General features: G+C 38.5%; 1 protein-coding gene across 1 annotated transcript; it reads right to left on the reverse strand.

Moving 5' to 3' along the window:
* Window positions 1–287: 287 nt before the first annotated feature.
* On the reverse strand, window positions 288–18,566 carry VPS4B (vacuolar protein sorting 4 homolog B). Its single transcript, XM_062617744.1, has 11 exons — window positions 18,395–18,566; window positions 15,794–15,905; window positions 14,294–14,444; window positions 12,957–13,024; window positions 10,865–10,984; window positions 10,468–10,624; window positions 8,975–9,123; window positions 8,719–8,800; window positions 6,465–6,684; window positions 4,355–4,492; window positions 288–2,574 (listed from the first exon to the last, which is right to left on the reverse strand). The coding sequence occupies exons 1-11, from the start codon at window positions 18,413–18,415 to the stop codon at window positions 2,473–2,475; spliced, it is 1,320 nt and encodes a 439-aa protein (XP_062473728.1). The 5' UTR covers window positions 18,416–18,566; the 3' UTR covers window positions 288–2,472.
* Between the last annotated feature and the right edge of the window lie 93 nt (window positions 18,567–18,659).

Consider the following 18,659-nt stretch of genomic DNA (forward strand, 5'->3'; position numbering starts at 1 on the left):
AAGTTAGGAAAAAAATGTGAGCTAACTAGCCAAAGGTGAGTCATACCTCAGACTATATAAAAAATGTACAACTAATTTATCCAGTATTTAAAGAGGGTTTGATTACGTAAAGCAAATACAACCTTTCATAAATTATTTAGAGTATTTTCAATTAACCCTGAAAACTAAGAAGTGATTTTGCAGCCCTCACCCCCCATTAGGCTATCATCTATTCTGGGATAATTTAGCTAGGTAGCTCTGGGATATATATTAATTATTTCTACCTTAAAAACACAGCAAACCATAAATTTGTCATTGTAGCTGCAATTCTAAGCAGCAATGTTTATTTGGAATATATTTCTAAAAGCAACTTTAAACATCAAACATTAGTGCTTCTGTTACAGATGTCATCCCACAACTGAGCAAGCAGCAAGGTGTAAATTTAAAACATAGAGTATACTTGCCTTCTACATTAAAGATAAGAGATTACACAGTTCAGCTTGTGGAAACTCATAGGACAAATCAGCCTACCACAAACCAAAAAAAAAGTTCCTGAGAATTTTAGGATTGCAATAAGGACTCTCATTTTAAAAAAGGTGAAGAGACAAGTACTTCAGATAGTAGCGTCAAACCTCTGAGTGAAAGCCCTGACAGTATATGGCTCATACGCTTGTGAATATTTCTAAAGTATTCACAAGAGGCAACTATGAAAAAGCAATCCTATTGCAAAGCTGTAGGATTTTACTCACCACAGTTGCCTGCACCTACACTGGAATTCCTGCCCCTTTGCCCCCAGAGAGGTCCGTAAAAAGATTTGTAGTCCACTATTCACATTTACATATTCCAACATAAGACAAAGGTAAAGCTGTGTATAATTGAATGATTTTGGAAAGAATGTTTCATCATGTTAGTAAATAAAAGCTCAGCACCTTGCAGATCAAAGAATTTTTAACTAAATATTTTGTTTAGCTATTAAATATAGAAACCAAAGCCTAAAAAATACTACCAAACCAAACCCAAGCAGAAAATACTTGAACATTGAAGAAACACTCAAATAACATAGCTGGTGTTGTACTCTTAACATTTTACTTAAATGAAGTACAGCAAATTTCACCTATCCTATGATTTATGAAGTACATAAAATATGTACATAAAGGAAACGAAACCCCATCGAAAGATGATCATGTATGTGTATATGTACCTATAACATACACACACAAAATGTGCAAATTTCTTTTAATGCAAGTTAAACAAAGCCTATACAAGATAGAGTTGTACAACGATCCTGGAACAGAGTATCCTAAGGACGTTCTGTATCTACAGCCAGTGCAAACTTACAAGGCACAAACTCAATGCTGACATGGAAGTGTTGTAAGTCACATTCAGGCACATCTCAATTTGTATTTCTTCAGAAAGAGACCAGTGGAAGTGCTACTACTGTACTAAACTGCCAGCTTTCTCTCCAAGTTTAAGCACTAAATTGATGTAACGTATGCAACAGTTATCAGTAGAATTCTGGGTTAATTTATCACCAGAAAGTCTGTGGCTAAAACATCTGTTATACTCTCCTCGCACGTGAAAGCATGCTACTTCCCAGAATACCTCCCATACATTCTCCAAAGACTACCTACACCTTGCCAGCTTTGACATGTGGAATCTTACAGGATATTACTAATGCTTTTTTCTAACTTCAGTCAAACTCCTGCAGAAAGTAAATCAAGGTTTAGAGACAACAATAAAAAAAAAAAACCAAAAAACCTCCAAAACAAGAATAGCCAGTAAACACCTTCCCACATATTTGCATTTAACAAACTTTTGCTAAATTGCATAGTGACAGTGCGTATCAGCTAGTAAAGAGTTAAAAACAAAACCTTCCTGTTTAAGGCAAAATTCTGACACAGTATAGCAGAAAAAGCCAAATACCAGTTCCATCAGTATTTAAACAAAGTACTGGCCCACGTAGTCTTACCCTCACAGTGTTTTCTCCTTACTTTAATAGCAAACCCACACTTGCCAAATGCCTGATTAGCAAATTTTGATACATTTCTCTATATGAAATGAGAGCAATTAATATGGAAGCTGATTGACTGATACTGAACACACCCAAATATGTTCTCCTCCACCTGCAAAAAGGGGTTTTTGAGCCTACTGGGAGTTTAAAACTCACTTGTACCCAGGTTTCATATAATACCTAAAATTGAACTAATGATTTAAAGTTTTCTAGCATTTAATAGACATTACCACATCACTTTGCTGTCTCACCTTAAAATTGTATTTTCGTATTATTTTTCAATAGAAGACATTTAATAGACATCTGAGGAAAACAATACAATACAAAAGCTTAAGGGTCTTTGCAAAGGTACCTTGTATTCCTTCTGCAAAGTCAGAAAGGAGTGATTTTATTGGCATTTATTTGAAGTGCCATCAGTAAGGACACAAGAATACTTAAGAAAGGGAAAAAAAAAGTTCTAATGCTCCACATATATCTTTGGTTTAGCCTTCCTGACCAAAATCTTCTGTAAACTTCTTTAACTTCTCCAGGTCCTGTTCATTAACTGTTGGTTTTGTGCTAGCTAGCGACCTGAGCATATCAGCCTGTCAAAAAACAAACAAAAAAGAAAACAAGTGTTTTCAGAAACAAGTACAGTACCACTGCTAACAATCTGGTTGCTAAGACAAATATGCATTAAAAAGCCCATTAAAACAATATGGCCATAGGAGCTCCTATTTACACAAGGCTTTAAGTAAGCCTAAACACTCCTGCACAGAGGCAACATTTTAGCCCTGCGAAGACAGACATCATCACTGAGTTTTCTAATAATGAAACCTCAGGTTTAGGTTTATGCCATTCATCCATTCAGGAGTTTAAAAATGGAAAATAATCAGATATTCCCATGTGCTCTTTACAGTGCAAGCATATAGAATATCCGTTTGTGATTCATTTCTAGCAAAGTCTTACTGTTCATAACCAGTAATCTGTCTCTTCAATCAAGTCAATTTCCTAGATAAATAGAAACTAGAAAATGGAGTTCAGAAAAATCACAGATCTATAAAGTTGAAAGCAGAAAACTAATCAAGTCCTAGCCAAGGGCAACTGGAAAAAAGTAATGCCTAACACCTCATATTACTATAAAATTATGAGTAAAAGCAAAAGTTAATATCATGACTAGAGATACCCTGCTTAAAAAGAATTAAAGCCTGATCTTTTTAAGGACACTTAAATATCTGTGCAATTATAGTGCATCAGTCAGAGCCTTGGTACCATTAGGAGCACACAACGTATTATGTTGAACTCCAGGAAAGACTGATTAAAGAAATCCAGATAGACCATGCAGGCAGAAGTTCCAGAACAGGCCTGCACCTGCATATTTCCTTTTGTACTTCCTCAGTGTGCAAATATGCACAGAAAATGATTTTCTGAAATATAGCGATGGTTATATTTACAAAGCAGTGCCTACTGCTTTAGAGGTTTGTGATTTCCATTAAATAAACTCATTTCTTTCATTCGTCACAGAACTTTGCACACAAGAAATGGCAGCAGCACAGATCTGTTTATGAAGTCCTTCCCTCAAATGTAATACTGAAATTCAGAAGCTTTTTTTTTTCCCCTCTTAGGGAAAAAATTACAGAATAAGTGCCCAGCAATTATTTTTTTTTAAGCAGTGAACTACAATTTCAATTTGTCTAAAAATTACATATTTTATTCCCTAGACCAAAGCAAGTATTTTAAGGTGCACAAAGAAAACACCTAAAAGAGCTGTATCACCTGTGATCAAATTTAACCAGAACTACTATTATATCCACAATCTCTTTATATTTTATTCTTTATGCTTGCATTTATTTCATGGGCAATATTTACCTATGGCACATCACCTCCCAGTTTACACTGAATATAATTTTGCATTTCCCAGTGTCGATATTAATGCTAGAGCGATGGGAAGGAAACATGTCTTGGGGCTAAGTTCCCAAATGTTTTAAATAAATTTTAAAAAATAAAAAAAAAATAAAATTGGGGGGTGGAACTAGATGATCTTAAGGTCCTTTCCAACCATAACCATTCTATGATTTTATAAATAAAAGACAAGTGAAAGAACAGTGGAAGAGCCAGATGCTGTCTATGGATAAAAAGACAGCAGCTGCATGCCTGCAGACAAGAACAATAAGAAAGAAATGCTTATCAGGGATAGAGAGCTGGCTTTTCCACAAGCTTGCCATACTATAGCACTGCGTGTTGGGAATTCAGATGTTATCTGGTATGTCCAGCATCTGTGAAAACAAACAACTCCAACTGCCTTGCATACCCATTTGAAAAAGGTTTTAAAGTCTTTTCAGAGTTCTGCAAAGCAGGAAGAAAATGGTACAAAAGACTACCTACCATGGAAACTTGAGGCTCCAGTAATTTATCACCAGGAACCTCCATCCATGTCATTTCTATGGCTCCAGGATCACCTGGGGAGCATGGGGTGAACAAATCTACCATTGTATTTGGATTAGACACTGATGGTCCTTTTACCTAGAAAAAAGAAAGTAATCAGTTTATAGGAGTTAAAATCTTAAAGACAAAACCCAGAAGCTGAACAGCATCTTTAGAGCAAAAATATCCCTTGATTTTATACAGATATATTTTATATATTGATTTTATACAGACCCATTGGGAAGACCAACCCTGGGAAAAATAAATGGTATGAATATCCTGACATCATTTCCTTTGATAATGTGCAGCTGCAGCCAGATACTTAAATTCACATAGGTCAAATCCCAGAAGAAGCTTCCTCCTAAGGTTGAGGATTTCTGTGGAAAACTAACATGCCAGGAAATCTAGTTGGAGAAGACCACCCTTCTGAATCCCCAGTTACTTTGGGAGTTCATTCATTGCTGGTTAACAGCTTTCTGCTCAATAATCACCCTCAAGTGTCCCTCAAGTGAAGAAGCCAGAGACAGCTAGTCCATCTTCGACATAATGCACCACAAAGCTTTGAGCGCTTCTGACACCACCTCAGCAGCACTCGAGAGAGAACAGCACCATCTAGTGGGAGAACAGAAACCATCCCTGCCCTCCCCCCCCCCGATCGATCTGGGAGAAAACGTTTGATGTGCAGCTTCAGAAAAGGAGCACCAGGAATCTGTTACCTTTCTGCACCACGTTATCTGGGACCCGCAGTTTTATTTTCCTTCAACATTACCTGAAGCATCATACATCCACAGGAACGCAAAACAGATGCAAAGACTGAAGGATACACACTTGCTGGCTACTTTTAATAGCAGAGAACTGGATTTACTACCCCAAACTGCATTTAGAACACGATGCTGGAGAGCACATATCGTAATATTCAAAATGCACTCTGACAAGCCTCTGTCATCATGTGGAGCAAGGAATGGTTTACAATGAATTAGTAATAATTTAGGAAAGCACTGTTTAACTGGGCCGAGTTGTCCATTATGATGCAAATAATTAATAAACCTAAGATTCTGCTTCTAAAATAGGAAATTGAATGAAACTGAAGTACTAACCACACACTTAGCTTATGCAAGAACATTCAAAGTACTCTAGTTGTGTGCTTTTTCCCTTCCTTTTTAGGGGCAAAAGGAGGCCAGAATTCCTTTTGGCTTCCTCCACAAACTGTGATAACCAAGGTTATTTCATTGCTCTAAGCTAATCCGAGATGTGCCTCAGATTCTTCAAAATTTGAAGAAAATGCTAAAAGGTAATAGCCCTTTAGCCTGAAATGTCATTGTCACTTAGAGTCAGCAGTGGATAAATGCCTCAGGTATTGCTGCTTACAAGACGGAAGCATCTAGAAAATCCTTGAGAGATCAAACCAGCTGCTTATTTTTAAACAAATACTGTTTAAATCTGTGTTACTGCTGAGCTGCACCCAGAATAAACTTATCAAATCGTTTCAAAATACTTATTCTGTTTTTAAACTGGGAAAAGCTCCTCAAAAGCCCTGTAAAATCCGTTTGCTTAGTTTTCACGTATCTTTAATACTGTAACAAGTAACAATGAATCAATGTTTTTACCAGAACTTTACAAGAACCTTAATTTGTCAGTTTGAAAAATATGCCAAGCAAGCAGAATGTGCATAATTATAATCCATCTGTTCCGCTGTGGATGAGGAATACATTTATTTTAAACATGGTAGAAAATCATAAAGAACCATGTAACTTGATCCAGAAATAAAGTATCTCTAACATTCCCATTTAAGTCAAACTTCAAACTGAATACTTTTAACACTACCTAGAGACATGAAGAGTTGTGAATACCCAGAAACTAGCTCCACCAGATATATGGCAGGACTGGGGGAGGTAGAGAGAAAAGAATAGAAGAAAAATACTCAAGTTCTCCCACAGTTGATAAAAAGGACACTCATAAGCATGCAATATTACCCAAAACCAAATTCAGTTTTCTTGCAAGGAACTTTCAAATTAAGACAGTTCTGAGACGAAATAACTGAAAAAAAAAAAAAAAAATGAATCCTACTTACTTTTTTAAAGTGAGTAGCTGACTGTACTTTTCTAACAGGCTGCATCAGTGCATCACGTACAATGATGCTTATATCTGCACCAGAATATCCCTCAGTTTTTTCTCCAAGCTTTCGATAATCTGCTTCTGTTAGGAGATTTGGAGTCGACCCAAGGTGAAGTTTGAACATTGCAGCCCTGGCATGGTCTTCAGGTAAAGGAATATAAATACGCTTCTCAAACCTGGTTTAAAAACAAAACCCAAAATTTCTACAGATGCTAGCTCATGCAGGTGCATGGTGGAAAGAAGCTTATGCAAATAAATACAGTTTGGCCCTAAGAGTATTAGAAAGAAGCAGTTTCAATATTATAAACCTTTAAAAAAACCCACACACTTAAGGACAATATTCAACAATGTGTTCACATAAATAAATCCGTAGCTAGCATAAGATAACATCCAGAGCAGAGCAACTACTTCCTTTCTATGACAAAGATCTCTTCAGACTGAAGTTTGTCCAGATTCTCTCCAGTAGTTTGTTTTAAAAGAAAAAACTGGGGGCAAAAAGTCTTCAAGTGTTGAAGTCCATTCGAGCATTTTCACACTCAAAGAACTGTCTGATAGCAAGCTGACACAACCACTTTCTACAGTCTCCAATTAAAGGAAAGCTCATAGTTGGAAGCAAATTTGAAGTCATTCTGAATACAGCTGTCAGTACAAAATATTGATAACTGCAGTTCTTCCTTTGAAACAGCTTTTGTTCTCACTATGGGGATTACCTCCCACCAATGAAGTAAGAGTGACGTCGAAGTCTAGAATACAGTTAACTTGATATACATGACAAAACAGGTGAAATTCATGAAAAATTAATTTGATTATTGCCATTGCTGCACAAGTTCCTTTAAGTCTTATGGATATGAGTTACAGAGCTACTCTTTCAAACTGCAGAGAATCCCAGAATGATTTGGGCTGGAAGGGACCTTAAAGAACATCTGCTTCCAACTCCCCTGCCATGGGCAGGGACACCTTCCCCTAGATCAGGCTGCTCCAAGCTCCAACTTGGCCTTTAACACTGCAGGGATGGGGCAGCTGCAGATTCTCTGGGCAACCTGTACCAGTGCGTCACCACCCTCATCATTAAGATTCTTCCTCCAATGTAGATCTATGCTTTTTCATTTTAAAACTGTTGCCGCTTTTCCTGTCACTACAGACTTTGGTTAAAAAAAAAAAAAGTGTCAAACAACCCCCTCCCCCCCAACCATCTCTCCATCTTTCTTAAAAGCCCCTTTTATATATAGAAAGGCTGCTCTACTGTCTCCCTCGAATCTTGTCTTCTCCATGCTGAACAAAGCCCAACTCTCTCAGCCTTCACAAGAGAGGTGTTCAGCCCTCACTGATTATCTCCATGGTGTACTATCACTCTGTCTTCCACTGTGGACCCCAGTGCTGGAATTTCAAGAATGACTTGAAATTTTAAGCAACATATTCACCTCCAAATCTGTCTCACACAGAACTACAGTCATACAGGTTGGAAGCAACCTCTGGGGGTCACCTGGTTTGACCTCTAATCAAAGTGTGATCAGCTTCAATGAAGTATATGAATAAGGTCAGTGACAGTCACAAAAAAAAAAGGTAGTATTTCTTTAGCCCACGAAAATTACCATTATCCAACCTGTGTCCTCATCACAACATAGTTCTATTTGTCACATAGCTGTAATTTTTCCTCTGCTGCTCTGCAGCTCAAAGAAAGATCCAGCTAGTCAAATACAGGTATGGAAGCTCTTTATCTACAGAAGAGCATTTAAAACATGCACCAAAAGATCGCAAATTATGCCTGACCAGCAGAAAACCATGGTGTTTCCGTGTAACATAAAGGTACATTTCCATGAAAGAACTCAAGCTACACAACAGTTTAACATCTGGAAAGGAAAGCTTTACTCACTCTTACCCTTCTGAAGTGCGTTTTTTGTAACTTGTCCCCCAAGCCCAGCAGAAAACCAGCCAATAAGGAAACAGAATAGTTTTCTGCTTGCTCAAGCACAATCATCTAAACAAAGAAAATCAAATAAACTATAGGGCCAATATAAGAGTTAACAACCTACCTCTTTAAAGGGGTGAGGGGCTATTAGTTTTGCTCAGTCCACCTCATGGAATTGAGTCGTAAAACATTAGCTATGTCTGCAAACATGAGCTGGATTACTACCTGAAGCAATCTCAGATTGAACCCTCACAAAATTTGCAAATTTCATACCATAAAAAAAAAAAAAATGCCATCATACCTTCTCCTGATAGCAGAATCCAAAACCCAGGGTATGTTTGTTGCTCCCAAGACCAAGATTCCGTCATTGTCAATACCAACCCCTGTATCAGGGCAGACACCATTTTACATGTTAGATAATAAACAGAGACTGGTTTAAAATGTCATGAAAACTTAACAGGGTGCAACTGCAGATCTTTTACATGTTTTCATGCAAGCTGCCCTTACCATATGTATCTTAATTCCTCTGACCGATTCTGAAAACCAAGTAAACTTACCTTGCATCTGGACTAGAAATTCTGTTTTTATCCGTCTGGCAGCCTCACTTTCATTTTCACTTCTTGACCCGCAGAGGGAATCTATCTCATCAATGAAGATAATAGAAGGTTTGTTTTCTCTGGCAAGCTGGAACAAGTTTTTCACTAATCTTAAAAAAGGAAACAGCTTCAGTTATCTTAATGATTACACCAGTGAAAACACATAACTTGAGATTATGATACAGTCACTTCCTTTAGAGAAAGCTGAAAAAAAAAGTATTAATAAAAAGCTACTCAAACTATATTATATTCTTCCAGCTCCAAGTCTCAGCATTTTACTGAGTGAATAGCCAAGCATAAAGGTTTTGCAAGAAAAGGCCCTTTTTCAGTTTACATTTGTACAAGACAACCTGGACTATATAAAACCACCACCCCAGGCAGATTGGAAAGAACACTGTGTTCTCTTATTTAACATCAGGGGCTGGAACTAGATGATCTTAAGGTCCTTTCCAACCCTAACTATTCTATGATCGTAACCTAATGTTATTAACATATCTTCCCAAGTTAAAAAGGAAAATAAGTAAGAATATGCTGGGAAATCCTTAACATCACCAACACTAAATATCAGGCAACAGCCTCAAATGAAGTTAAGCAGAAAAAATGCCAAGCTGGATTCAAGTTCTGTATTCCTTTCGCAGAGGAGAAAAGCAGCTTAAGCTTTCCAGTTTTGTGGGAAAAAATCCAGTTCAAACACTTAACAGCCTTTCTTCCTCATCACATCAACTTTAATGTTACTCTGTTGTCCACACTTCAAACCATCAAAGCATGGTTTTGGCAAGTATTCTTATCATCACATGGAAGTCCTTTTTTTACGGCAATCCCAGACTTCTTTCCTAATTTGGCAAGTCTTCACTGGAAGCCTAGACTTCTAGACCAGAGCCAACATGTCACTTTAGGTTTCCTGGTGGTCTTAACATAATACATAGTAACAAGTGAAGAGTTAGCATTGGAAACCATGAAATTTTTTTTCATGGCTGCTCCTCTTTTCCAACCTATTTTTGCAAGTCTCCTAGATTCCTGATACTGCTTGAAATCAGAATAAAGAAAAACTCCTCCATATGGACAAAAACATGTCACGTGTTAACAGCACAGCTGCTTGGAGAGTTGAGTGGGGAGAGGCCAAGAGGTAGAGTACCCCAACACTCCAGACTGATGTAGTGTGCATTAGAGCCAAGCACAGGAGAATGAGCCCCACAGTGCTCCTGAAACCCTTCTGAGCTAGTTTTAAAAAAATATCTAGAGCACTGAAGAGAGGGCCAGCTGCAGCAGTACAAAACACAGAACATAATGATACCTTTCCATGGCACTTCAGCATGAAACATAGAAACACCTTAAGTTTGTGTTTAAGGACATCACCCTCCACTCAAACTCAGTTTCTTCACAGCAACTTATCTAGCTTTATGTTAACTTCTTCTTGCCAGTGATTTCCTGGACCTCTGGCAACTCCAACTTACTTTTCACTTTCACCTAACCACTTTGATACAAGGTCAGAGGAAGATACTGAGAAGAAGGTAGAGTTGTTTGCTTCTGTTGCCACAGCTTTTGCTAAATAAGACTTTCCTGTCCCTGGTGGTCCAAACAGCAGAATCCCTCTCCAGGGTGTTCGTTTTCCTGGAAGAGAGAAAACATCAGCCTTCAAAATACTGTAGAAAGACAAACTATTTTTCTGATGAAGTCCTTTTAATTTACTGAAGAGGTTTTCCATATCTACCCATGAAACTTCTGTCAGATTGATCACAATCCCTTTGTTAAAAACTCAGCTCGAGTCTCTGATACATTGGTACAACACTCTTCTCAGACCCCAGTGCTACTCCTGACTGGCTGATAGCAAATAAATGCTGTAATTCTGACCTGTAAATAGGTGTGGAAATTTAATGGGCAAGATCACTGCTTCTTTAAGTGCTTCTTTGGCACCTTCGAGGCCAGCAACATCACTCCATTTGACATTTGGTCGTTCCATAACAATTGCTCCTATAAGAAAAGATTGCATAAGTTAGGGATGCACATACAACTTCAATAAAGTCCATTTTGGGGAAAGAAAAAAAAAAATTAAAAAATTAAGAAATCTATGCTCATGTCCATAATGAATAAAAACAAGACACTTCAAAGCAGATATAAAAGCTAAGTCAAATAGATGTTATTTCTACAGAAATCTATAATGTTGTTTTACCCCATTAAGCCATGGATAATCAGAATACTCAAGAATTAGTAGAGGTCCTGCAATGGCTAAAGCTAGTCTGTAACTGACCAGCAAATGTGCATTTAGTAGTCACAGAGGAGTACCTTCTCCAGTAGGTACACAGATACCATCTCTTCACTAAACCACCACTGTACTTCCTAAAAAATTTGAAATTTCATTTTAAACAAGGGAAGCAATGTAGCTGCACTAGCCCAGTATTTATAAGACTCTCCGGCAGATGAAGTAAGTTGTTGGGTATCTCCATATATGCAGCAAACAACTGGATCATCTAATGGTAAAAAGCTTCAAGAGCTAGGTCTGAAAGAATCAGAAAGGTTATATGCAGCCTGCTTAGCTGCAGAGTGTCATAGTCTAGCCACATTCTCTCAAAGTTTATCAACAAGTCCCATCTTGCTTAATCAACAACGTCAGTTTGACTTTAGCCAACTGAACTGTAATTTAACCTTCTCTTCAGACTTCACACTGGTTAGCCTGACATACTAAAAATTATTTTGTCTTGATTACTTTTAGATGGGAAGATGGGACAAGGCAGCAATATTAAATACAGGAAAGTTCTGTAGCTGTTGTGGGAAGCAAAATAAAACTGAGTAATCTGAAGGCTGTTCAGAGCTTGTATTACCCAAGTAACAGACTCCTGTGTTAAGATTCAAGGTACCAAGGATCTCACATTTCAGGCTTTCAAGCCATCAAATGTATAAGCAAGAAAACTGTCACTTTATAGGAGGTATCAAAAAAGTGGTGGATGCAAGAAACTTTTTTGAAATAAGAAATGAGGTCAGATTCATGTGCGAAGAAACAAACCCTTTATAGTGAGAGGCAGCTCACCATTTTACTGTCATTTTAAAGCATAGGAAACTGTCCCACATAACTATGCATAGGATTAAGTAAACGTGCAGAGAAGCATAAAAGGTGCAGTTTCCAAAAATGATACAATAGCTCTTGAAGGCTATTACAAATATTGTATCAAATATGATACAATAGTTCCTGAAAATACATGGGCAGAGAGATCTGGTAAATGCATTTGATCTTTGTTGCACTGAAAAAAAGAGTGGAGAACAATGAAGTTTCTTCAGATCCATAAGCACTTTCTGGCAGGGAAGCTCTGAACAATTCTTCACCATTAAAGAGTAATAAATACCAAATAAAGCCTCTTTTTTTACTGTGTACAAAACAACTGGTAGCTGCTATACACTGAACTCAAATGCTGCATACAGTCAGTGATACAGAAACACCAAACTATGATGTTCAACTGGGAGAACATCAACACTGCATACGAGAAAATGCTGCCTATTACTATAAATAGGCAAGAATCCATGTTCTCAACTCCTGAACTTGAGCATAAGCTTTTGTGAAAATGTTCCTGCTTATACTGTTTGTATGTCTGTTACCTTAGCCTCTAGGCAATACTCTAATGCACTTAAGAGTAAAAAATACTGATTCAGTTTAGCCAACAGCTACGTGGAATTTTGCAACTTTTCCCATTGGAAAATGCTATCCTGATAAATGGTACAATTTTAACATGAAGTACAGCGTACAGGAGATACATTTCAACATTGTCATTTTATGACTTCATAGCATGCAAACCCATACTTCCAGAAATATTATGCTTTTGCATGTGAAAAGCGCATACTAGTTGAGCCACTTACAGACAGGTAGTTAATCCATAACATTTAGGTGACAAAAATACAGAACTTGTTTGACTGAAACCCCCGCTATTTGAAGAAAAGAATACTTCAAAATTACCTTGAAGTTGATTCTGTAGCTTCTTTTTTTCAGGATCCTCTGACTCCCCTTCCCCATCACTGTCATTCCTGATTTGAAACAAGAAAAAAAGTTGAAATACAATAAAAGAGACTGCTGTCTTTGGATAAAAATTATAATGCAAATAGCAGGAAAACTACCAGGCTAAGGAATGAAAGAAACCTTGTAAAGCCTTCAGATCTCTACAAGCTCACATCATTGTACTACCGGTTTTCTACACCGCATTCTTCCTAATTCACCCTCCTCACCATTTCAACTTCCTCTTACCAGTCTGAGCCCTCTTAACATACCTCTACATGCTTTGAGCCAGCCGTTAGAAAACAAAAGCCCTTGTAGAAAGCAATATGAAAGTCCTAAAATGTTTTTTTTAGACATTGGCTCTTGTCCCCTACCTGGAATTGCAACAGGACTTGGTCAATTCCATCTAGTATTATTACACCCTCATCTTTTCAGAGCAAAGGAAACTGAAAGTTAAAGAAGAATAAAAGGAGACTAGATAGTGAACAGTTGGAGAGGAGGTCATGAAATACATGTAGCCTCTGTGATGTTATCAGCTCCTTCGATTATAAACCAGCAGAACACAGTACAGCTCAAAAAATAAAACTGATGAGACAAGTAGACAATGAAGGAGACTGAAAATCAGGTGAAGTTTCAAAGAGACAACTTAGTAACTGTAGCTGTTCAGCACTGCTAAAAAGGGCAATCCGCTAAAAGGCATCATCCTGAACCCTTTCTCTCTCTCCTACCCCCTTAAAGGCAGTAGCAAGTGCAAAAGAAGCTCTGCTTGTTCAGGTGGCTCCACTTGTCCATCTCTGATATAGCAAAATCAAAAACAAATCTAATACAAGGAAAGCAGCAGAAAGTCTGGGCAGCAGCAAGGCATTAGGGTGATTCAGACCATCTCACAGAACTTCACCCTACATAGAGCTTTGCACCTGTTATCAACTGTGAGACACATCAAACTCAGGCCCCAGTAATCATGAGTCTGAACTTATTTCCTAGCAAGTATTTAAATGTAGAAAAAATTTAAGAGACATCAGACTCTTTGCCTTTAAATCTAGTAATTATGTGTTAGTCTGAAACAGCTCTTATTCTTCACTGAATTTCCTATGCAAATGATCACACAGTTCAGTAAACAAGCACAGAAATTCCTGTGATGCTAATTCATGTTATTTTTCTTCTATTAGCCTGCTGTATTTCAGCATTAGTAGTCATCCAAAGCATTTCAAAAATACTAATTAAAATTATCTTTGAAGAGTTGAATTCTAGCATAAGCTGAGTTCAGGAAGTATTTTGCTTTACCTTCTGCAAAAACATACCCTTTTCCATCAGCAGGACCAGACTCTTTAACTGGTTTTGGTGCAGCTTTTTCTCTCTTTTTCAGATATTCTTTCAGCTGTTCTGCTCTGTCCAAGTATTCTCTACATTTCATTCTAATGCTGTGTTTTGCTTTATCACCCTGTGCTTCATCTAAGAGTTTAAAGAGAAACAATGCCTTGTTAACAGTAAAACACATGTGTATCAATCAGAAAACAAGACAATCTCTGCTGTCTTTATGTCTTATCAATATACTTCTCTCAGGGCTCACCACATAACTGAACACCTCAACTACTTTTTTTGCCATTATATCATAGAAAGAAATGACAGAAAGTCATCACCTACCAGAAAACAAATATACACCTAAACATTAAAATTTGACGGTAAAGGATTAAAGATAATGGCACTGGAAGCTTTACTGTCAACCTTTAAAGCTATACATTGCCTTAACTAATTTCTTAAAATACCTCATTAAGAAGCTGCTTGTACTAAGCAATTTTTCTTTAGAATTATACTTTTATTTTTCCATAGCCTACCAATTTTAAAAGACGTTCTTGTCAAAGAAAAAAATTACATAAAACATCTGAAGGAGTTAAGTTCAACAGCCACACTTTTCTCTTAGCCATTATCACAGTATTTCGAATCAGTAATCAAAATTTAACATTAGGTTTGTGTTAAGTTTCAAAAAATATATCAGTATTGTCAAAAGCACAGCAAGTGACATTCCGATAAAAGTCTGTAAGATATAAATGGATAGGAACTGATAAACACAAATTACCTAAGTGATTATAAAGAAAATAGTGGTGGGTTTTTGTTTTCCAAATCATGGAGATCTGCAAGTGCACTTATGTCAGGAGAGTTACCCTAGCCCACTTAGATTAGGGCTGTAACTACATTAAGAAAGCTTACTCCTTGCATACAAATACTGGACATGACACAAAAGATACAGAGAAGCATGAAAAGGCATAAAATAATGAGAATATGGAAACTGAAGAAAAAATACAACATACAAATCCATCTCATACATTTTGCTGGCCAAGATGAACAGCAGACTATAACATTAAGAAAAATGCCAGCAGAGAGGTTGTAGAAAAGCAACCAGCATGAATTAGGGAACAAAAAACCACTCTGTAGATACAAAGACTGCTTGTGTAACACGTGGTTTTTCAGCACAACAGAAATTCAGGGATCCCTGTACTTATTACATTTTCCTGTGCAGTGGCCTGCCTGACACACTGCTACAAAAGTCCAGAGGAGACACAGCAACCCCCTGCCTCCCTGTCTAAACCAAAACACAAGTAAAAATAATCTGATTACTTACAAGAATGGAGCAAGCACACAACATGGTAAAAGCAAAAGCTGCAAAATATATGACCTCAGTCAAACTACAATTACCAATTGACAATGACTGTAAAAATTTAAGTAATTATGTCTACATATGAGATTATGCTGTACAATGAGAGTGCTAAACTCTACTTAACCATCTAATACATTACACTTACATTTAATAATATGGAGAAAATACTGCACGGCATGTTGGTACAAGAGGAGGGCTTCCTCATAGTTTCCTGCTTTATCTTCTTGCGCTGCCTTGCTAGCAAGGTCTATTGCTTTCTGTAATACAAGCAAATAATTAAGTGCTACATGAGAGCACAATGCATGACCAAAGAGACATTTTAAGCTGTTGCTATGTTTTCTGATTGCCAGCTTTTCCACTTTTCAACATTTACCCCCAAAAAACTTGAAGGCAAACGACTGCAAGTCTTACATGTGCTTTGTATGTGTCACAATGTTTCTATCCATTAATAACACTGATTAACAAACTGCTGAAATTTACTAGCACACGAAAAAGTGTAAATGAGAAGAACTGTGTAGTAAGCTGGAACTACTACTAGTTTGTCTATGCACTTTACCTTACCAATCTCTTACATTTATAATGGAAAGATTTGGAAATCCATTCTAAGGGTTTTTTTTAATCACAGACCCAGCCGCTTTGAACTAGGACTGACAACATCCGCAAGCTCTGTCAACAGAGTCAATACAGGAAGTACATGATTACAATGCACTATCACACTTCCAGTCCTATACTGGGAGACATCTTCAAATACATTTGTTTGGCTTGTCTAGAAGGACTTAGGTTCTTGATATCCAAGTGAGAGATACTAATCAACACTACAGTGGGAGGGGAGAAAAAAAACAACCCACCAGACAGAGGATGTGCCCAAATCACGAGCATCAAGAAAAGTTCAAGGAGTTACACATGGATTTTTAATTTATTTGTTGGGCTAGTTTCAAATAAAACTGTGATCTAACCCACCCAGTGTATTGCATACACTGACCTGTGGATTTGTTGGTATCACCGTTACTCTTTTGCTCTTAAGTGCTTATTACCTTTTATTACACTTTCCTCCTTGGAATGCCCATACCACTTCAGGACAATTAAAACTGTTGGTGTGAATGACTAGTTCACGTAAATTTAAAACAGGCAGTCATTTAGCCAAAGTTACCCAACATTAACTAAATTTTCTATAGCCCCACAAGTATTTTTCCACATCAGGTCAATTCATTTTCCTAAGCAGTGTTAGTACGCTCAATATGATTATGGCAATGTTTGGGAGCAAGGCGGAGAGTTTCAACTACAGCAAGGAGTATTCATTAGACATTCCAGTACAGATACTCTTGCAGCTATCCGGACACTCGGACATGCTTCAGGCAAAACAAAACTAGTAAACAGTGGCCATGAAAAAAGAAATAACAAAATCTCTCATTCTGTTGTTCCGTGTTGTGTCTTGAAAGCAAAGATCATCTCAATAGATCTACCTGAAATCACAGAGCAAGTTATTTAAAAACAATGATCCCCAGTAAAGTCCACAGCTCTGCTGTGGCAAGTGCTGGAACACTGTAAGCATCTGTTTCTTTGGAACAGAATTTTAGTCTTCCCTTTTTGGGGAAATCATAAGCCGATAAGCAGCTTACCACATACAACTGGGCAATCCCCTCCTTGCTGCTCATGCTGTGCTGGCTCTGTTTGGCCCCTCTACACACCATTCAAATCGGCAAAAGAGCAAAATTTATTCAAAAACTAGAAGATACTTCCTTATAGTTCTTAAGTACCTCTGACTACCACAGAACAGTCCAACAGTTCCTGGCTACAGTACGACAAAGTGATGCATGTGACACTAAATCCAAAGAATAAATGGCAAAGACCACCTTCTAAAATGGAAATGTAAGAAAACAGAGCATGTTGCAGCCCTCTGAAATAGAAAAAAAGTCTACATGATGTAAGGGCTGGTTTTGGTATACTCTGCTTTTGTAAATACCAAAGACTATTACTTGGGTATTAGATTCTCAGTCCTAGTACTTTATTACATTAGCTGGCATCTTAGTCTGCTACTGCGAAGCTCAACACTGCTATCAAACAGGAAATAGTTTATTAGAAAGTTGTATGAACCACAGCGTAGATGTCCAGCTCTAACTATCCATGAGGCGCAAATTCTATTTATCAGGCTGTGGTTTGATAGCTTGATGAACATCATCATCAGAAAGAACATGAGATCTTAAACAGGTTTCATCCTCCTTCTGTTTATTCTAGACCCTGCAGTACCTCCCTCAGCTTTGCCAGTGTAAGCACCACATGGCCGTAATGAGCTTAAGGAAATGATCATGGTTCAAAACAGCTGAAGAGACAATGACTGTTTCTAACACAGGTCATTGCTGCCTTGCCAAACAGCCACAGAACAAATTATACAGCCCCAACCGAGGGCTGGCACAAACAGTAAACAGAGCAGGCAAAAACTTCCTACAGTCGTTAGCCTTAGAAAAACCCTAAGCCAAACTACGCACCTAGCCCACAAAAGGCAACCGCGTTTCCCAGGTGGACACCAGGCCCCGCCGCTCCAGCGGGGCCCACTACCCGCTGTCAGCGGAGGCCGGTACTGACCAGAGGACTGATCCGCAGCCTCTATTACTTGCCGAGTCCCCTCGACACCTCCCGCGGCTGCCGGCCCCGCCAGCTGAGCCGTCTGCGCTCCCTATCCCCCCACCCCGCCCGCAGGCCCGGCGCAGAGCCACCCCAGCCGCCCCAGGAAGGCGCGTCGCTCTACCTGCATGTTGGGGCTCGCCATAGCGCAGCTACGGGGAATCCCTGGAGAAGAGAGAGCAGGCCCACGGGTGCCGGTGGGGAAGCCCCCCTCGACCCACAGCGCCGAAACCGCGGCCTCCTCCCCCAGACACTTCCGCACCCCAACACCCACCGACCGACCCGCTTCCGGGCACTCCCCTAGCGTCATGACATGCGCCGCACCGCCCGTCCGGGTAGCTCTGCCCTGCCACGGAGAGCGTTACGCGCATGCGTACCCCTTGCCTAGC

Source organism: Pezoporus occidentalis, unplaced genomic scaffold (assembly GCF_034315485.1).
Source record: "Pezoporus occidentalis ecotype Australia unplaced genomic scaffold, CSIRO_AGI_Poc_V1 ctg2, whole genome shotgun sequence".
In the NCBI taxonomy this organism is placed as follows: domain Eukaryota; kingdom Metazoa; phylum Chordata; class Aves; order Psittaciformes; family Psittacidae; genus Pezoporus; species Pezoporus occidentalis.